The 16,491-nt window shown below is 41.8% G+C and overlaps 1 protein-coding gene across 1 annotated transcript in view; it reads left to right on the forward strand.

Moving 5' to 3' along the window:
* The first annotated feature begins 14,299 nt into the window (after positions 1 to 14,299).
* KCNN2 (potassium calcium-activated channel subfamily N member 2) overlaps positions 14,300 to 16,491 on the forward strand; it is a 133,010-nt gene continuing 130,818 nt past the window's right edge. Inside the window, exons 1-2 of the mRNA XM_058538685.1 lie at positions 14,300 to 15,620; positions 16,239 to 16,334. Coding sequence (XP_058394668.1) covers positions 14,361 to 15,620; positions 16,239 to 16,334 — 1,356 coding nt within the window. The 5' untranslated portion in view covers positions 14,300 to 14,360. The remainder of the gene's footprint in view (positions 15,621 to 16,238; positions 16,335 to 16,491) is intronic.

Consider the following 16,491-nt stretch of genomic DNA (forward strand, 5'->3'; position numbering starts at 1 on the left):
AAAGACTAGAGCCTTTAAACTGACCGATCAAGTCTGTAGAAGAATTAATGGGGGAAAAAAAACCCCCATACATATAAATATATCCTAAAATTCTGAAAACTTCTGAACTCAAGAATACAGAGAAGATCTTGAAAGCTTCCAGATTAGGAGACCAAAGATTATTTTCATTACAAAGGAAATCAGACCAGCATCTGAATTCTCAATAGCGAGGCTGGAAGCTCGAAAATAGTAAATAACAGCTACTCAGAGGAAATGACTCCATTCCAAGAACCCTATACCTAGGATACACTAAGATATTATTCACCTCATAATAAAAGGAGATCTCAGGCATGTAAGGATTCTAAGAGTTAACACCACATTGTATGGAATTTAAATCAGAATAACATCGTTGAGATAGGGAATGATGAAGAATCCAAGAAATTGTGGTAAGCAATGAATCACATTCATATATGGTATATATACACACACATATATCAAGATTCTCTGGAGGGGTGGTGAGAATGTGAATGAGAATTGCATCATGAGTGAGTTTTAAGCTTCTCTAATCAAAATCCTATTATCTAGGAAGATGTTGGCGAGCAAATGAAGTTAGAGGGGGAAAAATGAGCCTAAAATTCGTTAAGGATTACAAAATTCCTCACAAATAGTATTTAAAAGCGTTAAATTTGCAATGATTGTAGTTTCAAAAAGGCTAATTATTATTTTCTGCAGGAGATATTGCATGTGGCCTCTTGATTGTCAACTCGCTGAACTATGTTTTACCTCTTATGTCTTATTTTTTTTAAACTTTCTTGATTTGATTTTGTATTTTTATTTCCTGAAAAACTAATGGGGCGTGTTTTTTGCCCATTGTTGTCCTTTAGCATGGATTATACAAAAAAAACTGATCTTTTATAAGTGATGTCCACATAAAATAAATTTATAAGATTTTTAACTCTACAGAAAACTTCTGTTGCCACAAGGCCACAGCGATCACCACCACCACCACCTCCACCTCCCCCCTCAACCAGTGACAGATGAAATAGTTCCAGAAAGTTCAGTGGCATTAATTTTTTATAGCAAAGTTTAGGAAATTGTTATTTTAGTTCATCTAATGGCCAAAAGATCATTTACCCACAAAGAGTAAATAGCTACTTCATTGGTTAAACTGAGTGCAGTTCATTTTTAGCTTTGCTCTTACCTGCACAAAAACCTGATAGCTAGAATCTGGTTCTGGCATAGTTCTTGCCCACATGCTTACAACCATCTCCATTTTGGAAAAAATGAAAAGCTTCAGTGGAGGCGTAATTAACTCTGGGATGGCAATTAGCATCCGGACTTCAGGGGCAACCAACCCAGAGTATTCAGTAACCTTGATTAAAGACCTCAGTAAAGTTCCATTTCCGTAAAGCAAATCTAAACAAAGCAAAAAATTAAGTTCACATCTATGGGTTCAGTAACTCACTTAATACATCAATAAATAAAGAAACAAGACTTTGATTTTTGGATGTTTTTGTAGCCTCTAGGTTTTTCTTTTTTTTCCTAAAGCAACAACGTTTTATTTATGAATTTAACTTGAATTGAACATTAATTCAACAAACACTTATTGGACACCTCCCACGTACCTGATGCTGGTGGAGATGAGGAGTCATTGATAACCACGCCGGAAAATACAGATCAGGGCATGTGAAAGGTCACGAAAGGGCTCAGGGTCGGTTCACATGCTTGAGCTTTATGGGTTTTTGTTTTTCTTTCCTCTTTTCTACTTCAAAAATTTATTTATTGTGTGAGATTCACCCAGCAAGCAACATTTAAAAACTGCCCTTCATGCCCACAGCCTCATCCACTCCTCAGCACTTATAACTACCATCGTGATGGTCTCCTGCCTGTGAATTTATATACAGATAAAAGCATATAATTTTTTATATGTGGATCATATTTATGGATTGTTCTGTCACTTGGTTTTGTTTAATGATAAGCATTGGTGATAATTCCATTCCTCTACGTATAGGTCTTACTTATCCTTTTAAAAAACTATAGTAGAATGCTTTTTGTTAGGCATTCATTTTATTCTGTTTATTTATTTTTTTTGTATAAGGCATCATGCTACAGTGAACATCATTGTAAATATATCTTTGTGCATATGTGCAAATATTTTTAAAGAATAGATTCCAGTTAGTGGACTTGCTAAGTGAAAAGTTGTACATTTAACATTTTGGTGGGTATGCCCAACTGGATTTCAAATAGGCTTTACCAACTTATACTCCCATCTATGGTGTATGAGAAAGCTTGTTTTTGATCCTCATCAATGCATTATATAGTATTATCATTCAGTGTAATAGAGAAAAATTTTATTTCAATTTGCATTTTCTTGACTATTCAGAAGTCTTTTTTTGCTTTCTTTGACCATTTGTTTTTCATTTTCTTTGAATTGTTTGTATCCTTTTATTATTTCTCTATCCAGTTTTTTTTTCTTTTTCTCTTATCAATTTCTTAGAATTTTTACAAAACATATTCTTAATATTAATTCTTTGTCTGTTAGATATGGCACTTGTCTTTTTCTTTTTGGTCCCTGTGGATGTGTTATAATGCTGTAAGAGCAAATCAGTTGTCATTATGGCAGTTGGGTTTAGTCAGTTGTTTAGGGAAACCTTCTGCATCTTTAGATCATTAAACTGTATTTCCTTTATATTCTTCAATACTTCTACAGTTTCCCTTTTTACATTAGTGAGTTGTGTTTTTAAGGATTGGTTGAGTCAGCTACATGAAGAAGGCTTAGAAAAGCTTTCTAAACATTTAGTTAAGCAATTTTCCTAGTTTTTAGAAATTGAATGAGAAAGAAGCAAATGCCTTATCCTTTGAGCTTCTTGGAGACATAATCTGTGTCATATTCATTGCTAGATTCAAGTGTGAACTAATGTTTCCTCTTCTTGCCTATTTCCTTTTCCAGTCTGCTGATACTCAGGGTCTCTCTAGTCAGTTATGCAAAAGACTTCATCCTTCTCTCCTTCCCTGACTTCTCCTGAAGACTGTGAAACCAAGATCCTCCTTAACCGGGGAGAATGAAGCCCGCTTCCTAGGAAAATTCAGAAATTCTTCCCAGGAAAAAAAAAAAGAAAAGACAAATAAGAGATCATAAGGGCCTCCTAAGGACTATAAACCTAAGACACACAAACATAAGATATTTTCTCTGCTACTTGTTAAAGAGAGGGACAAAAGTGGAGTGAAAGGCCCTTCCTTGCCCCTGTCTTTCCTAAATCATGCGAGACTAACTTCTCCTCCCCTCCCCTCTGACTGGAGCTCTAATATACGAGGTCAACTCTCAGACAGGCTGAGGAGGAAAGGAGCGCTCCATCAATTATGTCAGATTCTACCACCTGTAGGTAAAGCCCAGTTTTAAGACTGCCTTCTGTAGTTCTCCAAGGCCCCGATCTTGGGATAAGCAAAATACTATAAGTAGAACAGGAAATGTAAGAGTCCTTTATCTTGGAACTCGGCTTAATAACCTAGAAAAGCCTTTCTGCTTAATCTTTTTTCAATGGTTTGGTACACTTCATGTAATTTATCTTCAAGAACAAAGTGTCCGGTTTTCTACGTCTTTTTTCCATTGTCCATAGGACCACTTAAAAAGTAAAAAAAGTTTTTTTACTTTTAGCAAAGTATTTAATAAATTTAAGCAAAAACATCACCTTTATCTTGGCTAAAAACACAAACAAGAGACTCCATGAGCAAATTAGTTCTGCATGTAAGAATGGAAAATGGTCAGGAATTTTGCATTCCTCTGGTATAATACCTATCTCTAAGCTCCTCTAGACAACTATCCACGAGACAGCTTTGAGCTGTTGCCTCACCTCTCATAAGAGGGCCTCTGAATCCCCGGTCTCTTTTGAAGTGAGTACTGCAGTGACTCTGATCCTGGTGCTTACAGTCACTTGTCAATATCAAATGAGACCCCTGCCATCTACACAGTGCCTGCCTTGTGCTATGTCGTCTTGACTGCTGAGCGCTTTAAGATGTGTGCTTCAGGGGCCGGCCCGGTGGTGCAAGAGGTTAAGTGCGTGCACTCCGCTGCGGCAGCCCGGGCTTCGCCGGTTCGGATCCTGGGTGCACACTGAGGCACTGTTTGTCAAGCCATGCTGTGGTGGCCTCCCATAAAAAGTGGAGGAAGATGGGCATGGATGTTAGCCCAGGGCCAGTCTTCCTCAGCAAAAAGAGGAGGATTGGCAGATGTTAGCTCAGGGCAGATCTTCCTCACACACACACACAAAAAAAAGATGTATGCTTCAAACAACCCAACCACATGCTGCAGGCTAGGTGTGGAGAGCACTTTCGCTGTCAGCCCTCAAGCCTGAGAGCACATACTTTCCAAATTGCCACTGATAACCTCTTAAAAAAGGCTTCAGTCTCACAGCGCTGTAAGTATATGTCTGAGCTACTAAAGGTTGACAGAGCTAAGAGGTTACTGAGAAGATTAATTAATGGCTGTAAGTAACCATTACCAGTCATCTTCAGAGGATGCTTTAGTCCTGGGTCCTTTATACTATCTGCTAGGATCATTTGATGACAATGATTTTTTAGTTGTAGAGTTCAGTACAAAATATACCTGATCCATTATATGTCAGTAAGAGAAATCTACATTCCACAATTAAAGTAAAAACGCCACAGCTCATTCTTCTATTGAAAGTCTTCCTGGATATTCACTGAATCATGATACTGTTTGGATTTATAAGCCATGTAGATAGAGTCTCACATGAAGAAGTCTTAAATCCTCCTATGCCTTAAAATGCATACATAATAGTTACTTATGCCACCTAGGAAAACTTATTCCTGCTCTTCTGTAATCTTAAAGATCAAATTTGGCCTCCTCAATATTCATTTTATTTTTTATTTTATTTTATTTTTTGTGAGGAAGACCGGCTCTGAGCTAACATCTATTGCCAATCCTCCTCCTTTTTTTTTTCTCCCCCCCAAAGCCCCAGTAGATAGTTGTATGTCATAGTTGCACATCCTTCTAGTTGCTGTATGTGGGACCAGGCCTCAGCACCGCCGGAGAAGCGGTGCGACGGTGCACGCCCAGGATCTGAACCTGGGCCGCCAGTAGTGGAGCGAGCGCACTTAACCGCTAAGCCTCGGGGCAGGCCCTCTTTCAGTTTTTAACAACTTTCTTGACATGTAACTCACATACTATACAATTCACACATTTAAGGTGTACAAATCAATGATATTTATTATATTCACAGAGATATATGACCATCACCACTGTCTAATTTAAAAATATTTTTATCATACCAAAAAGAAATACTGTGCCTATTAATAATGTCTCCCCATTTAGTGACCCTCTCCTATCCCAGCTCAAGACAACCACTATTGTAACTTTTTGTTTATAGCTTTGCCTATTCTGGACACTTCCTATAGATGGAATCATACAACATGTGATCTTTTGTACCTGGTTTTCCTTCGCATGTTTTTGTTTCCTCTATGTTGTAGCATGTGTCAGAACTTCATTTCTTTTTACTGATGAATAATATTTCATTGCAAGAATATATCTCATTTTATTTATACACTCATAAGTTGATGGACATTTGAATTCTTTCCAATCTTTGGCTATTATGAATAATATTGCTATAAACATTCATGTGCAAGTTTTTGTGTAGATATATATTTACATTTCTCTTGAGTATATACTTAGGAGTAGAATTGCTGGGTAATATGCTAACTTTGTTTTTAATATTTAGAGAAACTGCCTAACTGTTTTCCAAAGCAGCTGTACCATTTTGCATTCCCATCAGCAAGGTATGAGGGGTCAAATTTCACCACATCCTCTCCAACACTTGTTATTGTCTATCTTTTATTATTAAAGGCAACCTAGTGGGTGTGAAGTGGTATCTAAATGTACTTTTGATTTACATTTCCCTAATGGCTAATGATATTGTGCATTTATTTTCATGTGCTTATTGGTTATTTTTATATCTTCTTTGGAGAAATGTCTATTTAGAGACTTTGTTTTGGTTTTTTTTTTTATTATTGAGTTGTAAGAGTTCTTTATATACTCTGTATACAAGTTCCTTTTCACATATATGATTTGCAAATATTTTCTCCACTCTGTAGATTGTCTTTTCACTCTCCTGTTGGTGTTCTTTGAAGGACAAAAGTTTTAAAATTTGACAAAGTCCAATTTAGCTGATTTTTTCTTTTGTAGCTTATGCTTTTAGTGTCATATCTAAGAAACTATTGCCTAACCCAAGGCCACAGTGACTCACCCATATGCTTTCTTTCAAAAGTTTTATAGTTTTTCTTCTTACATTTAGGTCTTTGATCCATTTTGAGTTATTTTTTGCGTATGGTGTAAGGAAGGGGTCCAAGTTTGTTTTTTACATGTGGATATCCAGTTTTCCTGGCACCATGTGTTGAAAAGACTATCCTGTCCCCACTGAATTATCTTGGCACCCTTGTCAAAATCAATTAACTATAATTATAAAGGTTTATTTCTGGACTCAATTCTGTTCCATTGATCTATATATCTATCCTTATTCCATTATATACTATCTTGATTACTGTAGCTTTGTAGTAAATTTTTATTCAACAAGTGTGAGTCCTTCAACTTTGTTCTTTTCAGGATTGTTTTGGCTATTCCGGGTTACTTGAATTGCCATATGACAGAATCTATAGATCAATTTGGAGAGTATTGACATCTTAACAATATTAAATCTTCTGATTCATGAACATGGGATGTCTTTCCATTTATTTAGGTCTTCTTTAATTTCTTTCAACAATAGTTTTTAGTTTGAGTATGTTTCACATTTTGTTGATAGATTTCTAAATATTTTTATTGCCCATGGAATTTTTTTCTAATTTCATTTTTAAATTGCTATTATAGAGAAACACAATTGATTTTTTTATATTGATCTTGTATCCAGAAATCTGCTGAGCTTGTTTACTAGTTCTAATAATATTTTATTGGATTCCTTAGGATTTTCTACATATAAAATCATGTCATTTGTGAATAGAAATAGTTTTACTTCTTCCTTTCCATCTGGATGCCTTTTATTTATTTTTCTTGTCCTGTGGAGCTGGCTAGAACTTCCAGTACAATGTTTAATAGAAGCAGAAAGAGCAGATATTGTTGTCTTGTTTCTAATCTTAGGAGAGAAGCATTTAGCTTTTCACCAGGAAGTATGACATTAGCAGTGCATTTTGCATAGGTGCCTTTTATTGGGTTGAGAAAGTATCCTATTCCTAGTTTGTTGACTATCATGAAAAGGTTTTGAATTTTGTCAAATGTTTTTTTCTGTGTCTCTCAAGATGATTGTAGGGATTTTGTCCTTTATTCTATTGGTATGTTGTATTACATTAATTGATTTTTGATGTTAAACTAACCTTACATTCCTATGATAAACCCTACTTGGTCACAATATTGATAACTTTTACATGTTGCTGTATTCAGTTTGGTTATATTTTGTTGAGGATTTTTGCATCTATATTGATAAATATCAGTCTGTAGTTTTCTTTTCTTGTGATGTCCTCAAGTTCAGTGATTTTTTTTTTTTTTCTGCCAGCTTAAGTCCACTATTGAGCCCCTCTAGTGAATTCTTCATTTTGGTTATTGTACTTTTCAACTCTAGAATTTCCATTTAATTCTTTTTAATAATTTCTCTCTCTTTATTGGCATTCTCTGTTTTATGAGTCATTCCTATCATACCTCCTTTTAACCATTCCTTAAGTATGGTTCAGGGCTGGGCATGTGAACTAAGCTGGTTCAATAGATATGTCAAGAGAGTTGTTTGGAAGTTTGGGACAGAGGATGATCTGCTTCCATCTGAATGATGTGGGTGTGGCTATGAAGCCTTGAACTGCTACAGCCATTTTTCCTACCTTAAGGTAAATTAACCTGAGGATTAAGCCAATATATATGTAAAGGACAACAACAAGTAAATATTTGAGGAAAGTAGCTGGAACTCTGTTGATGTCTGAATCAAATAGCATTGAAGTCTTCCCTAATTATGATATTTTCATATCATATGTAATATGAGCCAAGAAATATCCCTTGTTAAGAGAAGTTGACTCGTGAATGAAAGTATCCAATAGTTTTAACTAATTAAAACATTCTCAAGAAGGACTCATCCTAAGTAGCGAGGGCAAAACACTGTGTCAAATAGTTTTTTCATTATATTTGTCTAGTATATACCTGTCATGCTTTTTCCTGATATGTTGTATCGTGTATATCGTTTTATATTCTATGGATAATTCTTGCACATTAATTAAAACAGTAGAGAAAAAGTGCTACTAAATTTACAGCCGTAAAATAGCAACACCACTGAATAAAAGTCATTTTTAAGATAAACCTGGTTAATTAGATGAAGATGAATATGCAAACCTTGAAGGTGATTTATTAGCATATAGAGTGTCTTGTTGCTGCTAACATTACATTTAATTCAACTTAGAAAATTGTGGTTCTTTCCTTTTGTATGAATGGGTACCACCTCTCTGCTTGCCTTAAGACAAGTATTTGGGGATGGGGATTTAAAAATAGTTCCGGAAAGAGAGAGAATAGTATAAAGATAGACAAAGCGTGATAGATAGATTTCCTAAGCCTGTTGGGCAAGAGGTGGAAGAGAAAAAGGAAAACATAGATGGTTGCCAAGTCACACAGGGGAATGAAATTAACAGATCTGAGATCAGGAAAAGAGAAAAAAGAACTAATGCACCGTATGCCCTAATCCTGTAAGAGAGGAGAAAATGATGATGGGAAAATACAGTGGATTTCAGAGAGAAAATAAACATTTGAGAACTTTTGTAGCCTCATCATGTTTTAGCACTGAGCAACCATGGAAATTTGGGATCACCCAATGGAAGCTTTGATCTCAGTATTTAGGGATGGTTTTGCAAATCTTTGGTCCCGCTTTTGCTAACTCTTTGAGACATGCTGGTTTCTCTCTCCTTGAGGCACACAGCCTGGCTTCCTTTCTCTCGTTCCCCTACTCTTTGGCATAAAGGGAGACACAGTGAGAGGACAACACTTTCAGAGCACGGAGGAGCCAAGGAGCCAGGCAGGATCCCTGCAGGACTGCAGACAAGTTCTCTAAGCCACAGGGCAAGGAGCTTGAACCTGTTCCTTCTCCCTTATTACATAAGAAGACAAAATGGACTTTGTTAGTGCCAATAAGTACTTTTTATTGGCCTTTAGCTTCTACTATGGATGTTGCCAAAAATAAGGAATGTCCAGGCTGCCAGCAAAGTAGGCAGAAAACTGTGTGTGAATAGACCAGGATCTGTATTTTTTTAATACTTTTTAATTAGGCACCTTGGACCTGCATGCATATAGCACTGCCATTTCATCCACACTTATATTAGATCTTCATAAATTATTCTGTTGATCAAGTGAAATCAACAAGAGGACAATAGTTAAGGATCACAGAATCCTAATCAAGTGAGTGAGGAAATGTCCATGAGGTCATTCAAAGGCGCTGAATATATGTTAATGATAAGCAAGTGCTGTCCATTCCTGGACTATTAGTGGAGTACAAACCTATATGAGTTGATAGAGTCAATAGGTTATTCTGCTATGGAGGAAAGGTTAGAAGAGTGTTAGACTCACCAGGAAGACTCAGAAGACTGTGTTGGAAGTCTGGCTTCTCCTTGCTAGATATTAGCTATGTGACCTAGGGTAGCCCAGGCACTGCATCTCAGGCATTATCCGTACCTCCAAAATGGAGATAATAAAACCTTTCTTACCTTCCATAAGGGTGCTTGTGAGATGCAAATAAAATAACATATGAGAAACTGATCTATAAACTAGAATGTGCTATCCACTAAGTTTTTTTTTGTTATGACTTTCTAGATTTGGATGTGTGTTTCTAGCTGCCAAGGGATATTTGTTTATGAAATCAGCAGACTATTTTACTTATCATAGTCAAAAATTTCAACCTGTTTACCTATTTAATTCTATAACAGTTCAAGTCTACTAGCAAAACTAGTATAAGTTCTACCTTTTTTTGCTAGCACTGCTGAGACTTTTGTAGATATGCTAATTAGCTGAGAAATGGTAAAAGACAAGGATGAGAGTAGAAAAAATTGGGGAAGTTAATGAAAAGCCCCAACATGATAATTAGTCCCCGAATAATAGTGGTATTGCTAAAAATTAACAGAACTATCATCAGTAAGCTCATTCAGGTCTCGATTCTTCTCATCCTTGTGCAGAAGTATAAAGAATACATATATAATGTTTTCTTCAAATGTACTGTATTTCTTATGAAATTAGGACAATGTGTGGTTTAAGAATAACAGTGTTTTTACAGCCTTTTAATTGTTATGTTTCAGGAAACATGGAATTGTTACTGTGCTAAGAAAATAACTCTGATATCATTGTGAGTCCCAATTTGCATTCACCACTAAGCAAACTAAGTTCAGAGAGGCTGTGTGTGTCTTATCGCAACCTCTGTGTTTGGCACCACCATATAGTTTACTCACCTGGGCAAAGAAAAAAGAAAATCTCAGAAAAACATTTACTCTGTAGGTCAAAGTTTCCCACATGCCACTCAATGTGGGAAAAAGATGCCCTGGATCCTTGCCTCAACTGCTCTGACTGCCTTTGGAAATAGACCAGAAACATCCAAATTCAAGCGAGTCCTGCTTTTTAAGGAACAATGAAGAAACATGGCATAGATAAATAATTCCTATGAAACAGACAATTATAAACAATGGCATAACATAAATCTGAATAAAGTAAGGGATCGGTGTGCAAATAACCTGAAGCTTCTTCCCAAGGCCCTGTGGTCTGGGAAAACTATTATTTTAAGACCGTTATTAAGTGTGTGGGGTGGGGATGGGGGGTGTTTTTTGTATGTGCATGTTCACAAGCTTGAAATATGACAAATATGGGAAAGCAATTTTTCTAGTCTATAAGAAAAAAATCAGGTAATTTTTACAAAAGATGATACTGGAAATAAAGGTATTGAATTGATTAGATTTGAAATGCATTTTGTGGATGAGTATGACCTCTGGTGTTAAACTAGAGAAATTCCAGCACTTATATATCTTAATGGCAGAAAGAGAAGCAAATGTTTTGATTTTTCCAAAAACTTATTATTAGAGCTTGCAGACCCTTATTTTGTGACCTTCCTTTCAACCTTTCTTCATTCCTTCCCTCTCCTTCCCTCCTCACTCTCATAAATGAGCATCTACTATGTGCAAAGCATTATCCATGTGGAAGAATATTGTCTTTGTTCCTCTAACCACTTAACTTTACATGTTACATGTATCACTACAATCCTATGTAGGAAAAAAGAAAAATTATGGTATACACATTTAAAAAGTTTGCATATAATCTTAAAATTCATTTATTAATTTTATAAAGAGGAATGATGAAAACAAGAACTTTTTAAATGTGCCCCTGTCATAACCCAACAGTGTAAGATGCCCCCAAAAATAAAGTTATGAGGATTCAGAGTAAAAATAAAACATAAACTTGTTGGGGCTCTTGTGGTTTTTCATCATCATACTAGTAGAGGATCATCACACCCTCCAGAGACAGACATTTCATAGCAAGATGATTTTTTGAGTGTGTGTGATCAGTTGATTCCTTAACAGAAAGGTGATAAATATCTGATTGACTTTCTCTCCAATCACAGTGGGTTTCACATTATTATATTATTCCATGAGCTTTTTCAACATATTGGCTAGGTAGAAGCACTGTTAATCTAAGTTTTGGTATCCTGACAGTTCCTCCTGCTGTGGGCCAAATCTCCATTTCTATCTTACCTTGTGCATCACATCCTCCCCCTGAACCCCCTTGGTAAGCAGTGGGAACTCCACACATCATTGCCATCAAGCTCAATAAACACTCTTTGTTTCTACCTGATTAATAGCACTGCACCTAATCCTGTCCTAAGGCATAGAGATATGCATGGCAAAAGATACAATATTTTTCCCTGTTATTTTGTTTATGGAACCTCTATTTGAAACCTTGAATATGCTATTTGAGAAAGTCAGTTTGACAAAGAGGATGCAGCCATTACTTTTCTTATGCTATTTTAGTAACTCTACAATCTTATATCTAATTTAAGGCTGGTAACAATTATTGTGATATTTGGGGAGGGGGACTATGTAATCTTTCATCTAAATTTATGAGAGGCTAGTGAAAGTATTAATTTACCATGATAACACTTCTTTAAAGTATTTAGATTTGTAAGGATGAATCAAACTTTTTTACTCAATCAGCTACATAGCAACTAGAAGGCTAGATAATTTGTTATAAAGTGAAAATAAATGTATAATGGATTTTGTGCTTGAGTTTGTTTCATTCTAGAAGGTGAATAACTTTGAATTTGGAAGCTTTCACTGTGAATTCAAATTACTCATTAGAATTGTTTTTAATAGTCATGCTCACCACACAATTCATGCAATGTCTACTCAGCCACCCTAAAGATTCAAGGAGCTTTATAATCCTAAACGTCTTATTGAATTGCCAAAAATCATAATAGATTATAAAATAAAATGCCGTCTCCAATTTTTAGCCATTCAAATTGTATTCTTGACCCAGACCTTTGAGAAATGCAAGTTCTGACAGTATTCATTATCTCGTCAGGATTATGAGACTAAAAGCAACCCTCTCCCTTTTTCTTCTAGATCGGTTTACTTGCGTGTACAAAAAATTAAAATTGTTTAACCCATGTCCAAAGGATAGCCTAAATGAATTATTCACTCCCTGGCATTGAAAACACACACACTCTTAGGAGCAGGTACCCGGTAAGCAACTTTAGGGCAGCTGCCGAGTAGAATATCAAGAAATTGGATCCAGCTGACAATTCCAATTACCTAATGAAGGTGATCCGCTTTCGCTCTAATTTCTTGGTCTACCTAATTCATTATAATAATCTCTTTCATAAAAATCATGCTTTAAAATAACAATTTAAAATGGAAGCAAATATTCAACTGGCCAATTTCTTTCCTTTTCTTTTCGGGAAACTCGAATTGCAATTTGCAAAGAAATACAAACGATGAAGACTTAAGATGGAGCACTAACAAAGATCCCGCGAAAGGGTCCCCTACCCCTTTGTGTTGGCATATAGCCTAAGAACATATCACGGGAAATTTGTGAGACATAAAATGCAATAAAAATTATTATACCTAACGCAAGAAAATCCAGCACTGTCCCCGGGCAGCATTATGTAGCCCGAGTTATCAGTAATTTCCCAGCTAGGCTATGACTACCGATGTGAATCAGCCCGCGCCAGGCCTCTCTCCCACCCGCCGCTGCAGCCAGGGCTTGGCAAAGAAGATGCTCGGTGTTTGCGCATCGGTGACCCGCCTTTGCTTTGTGTCTGTGCTGCAGGTGGGGCGGAGGAAGAGGAACAGAAGAGGAGCTGGCGGCCGGCAGTCGCTGAGCAGCCCCCAGACCCCGGAACAAGCCGCCTCTCCACGGCCTGAGAAGTCCGCGGACCTACCCACTGGGGCAGCCAGAGGGCCTGAGCGCCGGAGCCCGGAACCCAGCGGCCGGGGGCGCCAGCCCCTCATGTTCCGCAGAAGGCGCAAATGTGAGCGGGCGGTAGCGGGGAAAGCCCTCCGCCCCCGCCAGGGGGACCCGGGAAGCCCGCGCGGGCTCCTCCAGCGGACGGCGGGGATCCCCTCCTCCAGCCCCGCCTCCATCCTCCCCCAGCCCCGGAGCCCAGGCGGTTAACCCTACCCGCGCCGCAGCGCACTCGGGCGAGACCGCCGCGTAGCCAATCCCGACTCCCGGGCGCCGGAGCCGAGAGGCAGGGGAAGACACGGACACCGGGCCCGCTCTGATCTCGCAGCGGCCAAACACGGGCTCAGGCCCGGGGCTTCTCCCCAAGTCCTGCTGCACTGGCGTAGCCAGTCGCCAAACTTTTTCTATCCAAAGCGGGTGCCACCGCAGTTATTTGGCGGGCAGCAGGCAGCCCACTCTGGGCGGGACGATTAGGGAGAGGTGGGCGTGGGGCGCGGGGGCTGGTGTTCTGCAGCCCTACGAAGCGTGCATGCGGGTGGAGGAGTGGCTCGGGTTCTGCACTGTCCCCGAGCCTGACCCATGGCTAGGGTGGCCCAACGTGCTGCAGTGCCCGGCGCAGGTGATCTAGACTGCGCGTCCAGCACTAGTTAGGGGGGCGGCGGCACGGGAAGGAGGGACACCCGCTTTCTTTTCTGCTCCCTCTGCAGCCAGGCTGCACTGCCTGGGGGCTCCCCATCCTCGGTGGTGCTCACCGGCGCTCCCATTCAGCAGGTAGAACCCGTGCCCTCACCCTGTCCTGCACACCCTAGGGTTTTCATCCTGCAGATACCCCCTCCGCATCTCTCTCCTTCACACACACGCGCTCCCCTAAGCCGCGCGCGCCGCAAACTCAGTCTTGGTCCCCGCAGGTGATGTCATGCCCATTGTTTTGGTGCGCCCAACCAATCGGACTCGCCGCCTGGATTCTACCGGAGCCGGCATGGGCCCTTCCTCGCACCAGCAGCAGGAGTCCCCGCTCCCGACCATAACGCATTGCGCAGGGTGCACCACCGCCTGGTCTCCCTGCAGCTTTAACAGCCCTGACATGGAAACCCCATTGCAGTTCCAGCGCGGCTTCTTCTCAGAGCAGCCGCCACCGCCGCCGCGCTCCTCACACCTGCATTGCCAGCAGCAGCAACAGAGCCAAGACAAGCCGTGCCCGCCCTTCGCGCCCCTCCCGCACCCTCACCACCACCCGCACCTCGCGCACCAGCAAGCGGGCAGCGGCGGTAGCAGCCCATGCCTCCGGTGCAACAGCTGCGCCTCCTCCGGTGCCCCGGTGGCGGGGGCGGGGGATAACCTGTCCCTGCTGCTCCGCACCTCCTCGCCCGGCGGCGCCTTCCGGACCCGCACCTCCTCGCCGCTGTCGGGCTCGTCGTGCTGCTGCTGCTGCTCGTCGCGCCGGGGCAGTCAACTCAATGTGAGCGAGCTGACGCCGTCCAGCCATGCCAGTGCGCTCCGGCAGCAGTACGCGCAGCAGCCGGCGTCCGCCTCCCAGTACCACCAGTGCCACAGCCTGCAGCCCGCCGGCAGCCCCACGGGCAGCCTCGGCAGCCTGGGCTCCGGGCCCCCGCTCTCGCACCACCACCACCACTCGCACCCGGCGCACCACCAGCACCACCAGACCCAGGCGCGCCGCGAGAGCAACCCCTTCACCGAAATAGCCATGAGCAGCTGCAGGTACAACGGGGGTGTCATGCGGCCGCTCAGCAACTTGAGCGCGTCCCGCCGGAACCTGCACGAGATGGACTCCGAGGCACAGCCCCTGCAGCCCCCCGCGTCGGTCGGAGGAGGTGGCGGCGCGTCCTCCCCTTCTGCAGCCGCCGCCGCTTCGTCCTCAGCCCCAGAGATCGTGGTTTCTAAACCGGAGCACAACAACTCCAATAACCTGGCGCTCTACGGAGCCGGCGGTGGAGGCAGCGCTGGAGGCGGCGGCGGCGGCGGCAGCGGGCACGGCAGCAGCAGTGGCGCCAAGTCCAGCAAAAAGAAGAACCAGAACATCGGCTACAAGCTGGGCCACCGGCGCGCCCTGTTCGAGAAGCGCAAGCGGCTCAGCGACTACGCGCTCATCTTCGGCATGTTCGGCATCGTGGTCATGGTCATCGAGACCGAGCTGTCGTGGGGCGCCTACGACAAGGTAGGTGCTGGAACCCCTGCTTACCCTTTTGGGGCCGCGGAGCTGGACCCCGCGTGGTTGGGCTGGGCATTGGCGGGAACTCGCAGCCTGCCAGTCCCGAGGCTCCCCCGGACCATCGGAGGTGCCCGCCGGGACGGCGAGCACCGCTAGTTCTCGAGGCAACTCGGGAGAGGAAGCCTTTCCGCGTGCAGCCAAAGTTCTGGAGGCAGTTAAGAGCGCCCAGCGCGTTTGGGCACATTCAAGAAGTGGTTCCCGGAGTCGGTGGGGAAAGCATGCTCTATTCCTCTCCTGGTGCTCGGGATTTAGGAGGCCCGTTTTAATCTGAAGCGCTTAAACTCAGAAATAACTTCCTCTCGGGTTTTGAGAGCCAGGAGCTGCACTTGGGTTTGCCATGGCGCGGACCCCGCTGCTTGGCCATCCGCCTTCCTCGCTTTCCTCTCCTCTTGCTTCTTTTTGAGGCCAAGTGATCTGACAGATCACAGAGCCGAGACAGGTGCCCCCCGCCCCATCCTTCTGGGAGTTCAGGTCCGCTTGCCAGGGACTGACTGACTCCCGGGGCCTGGAAGGTGGTTAAAAGTGCTTCTTTCTTACAAGTGCTTCTGTCTGACTGTGTTGCAGGCGTCGCTGTATTCCTTAGCTCTGAAATGCCTTATCAGTCTCTCCACGATCATCCTGCTCGGTCTGATCATCGTGTACCACGCCAGGGAAATACAGGTAACTTAGGTTCTGATGTTTATGAATGACCTAAAACCGAGCCGCCAGCCTGGAGAGGCGCAAGGCAGCAGACACTTTTTCCAAGCCCTCCTGTCCTTGCTTGAGGTTACAGAAGACACATGCTATGTTCTTACGTTAGCACCTGACCTGTTCTTTC

This window comes from Diceros bicornis, chromosome 1 (genome assembly GCF_020826845.1).
Source record: "Diceros bicornis minor isolate mBicDic1 chromosome 1, mDicBic1.mat.cur, whole genome shotgun sequence".
NCBI classification, from domain to species: domain Eukaryota; kingdom Metazoa; phylum Chordata; class Mammalia; order Perissodactyla; family Rhinocerotidae; genus Diceros; species Diceros bicornis.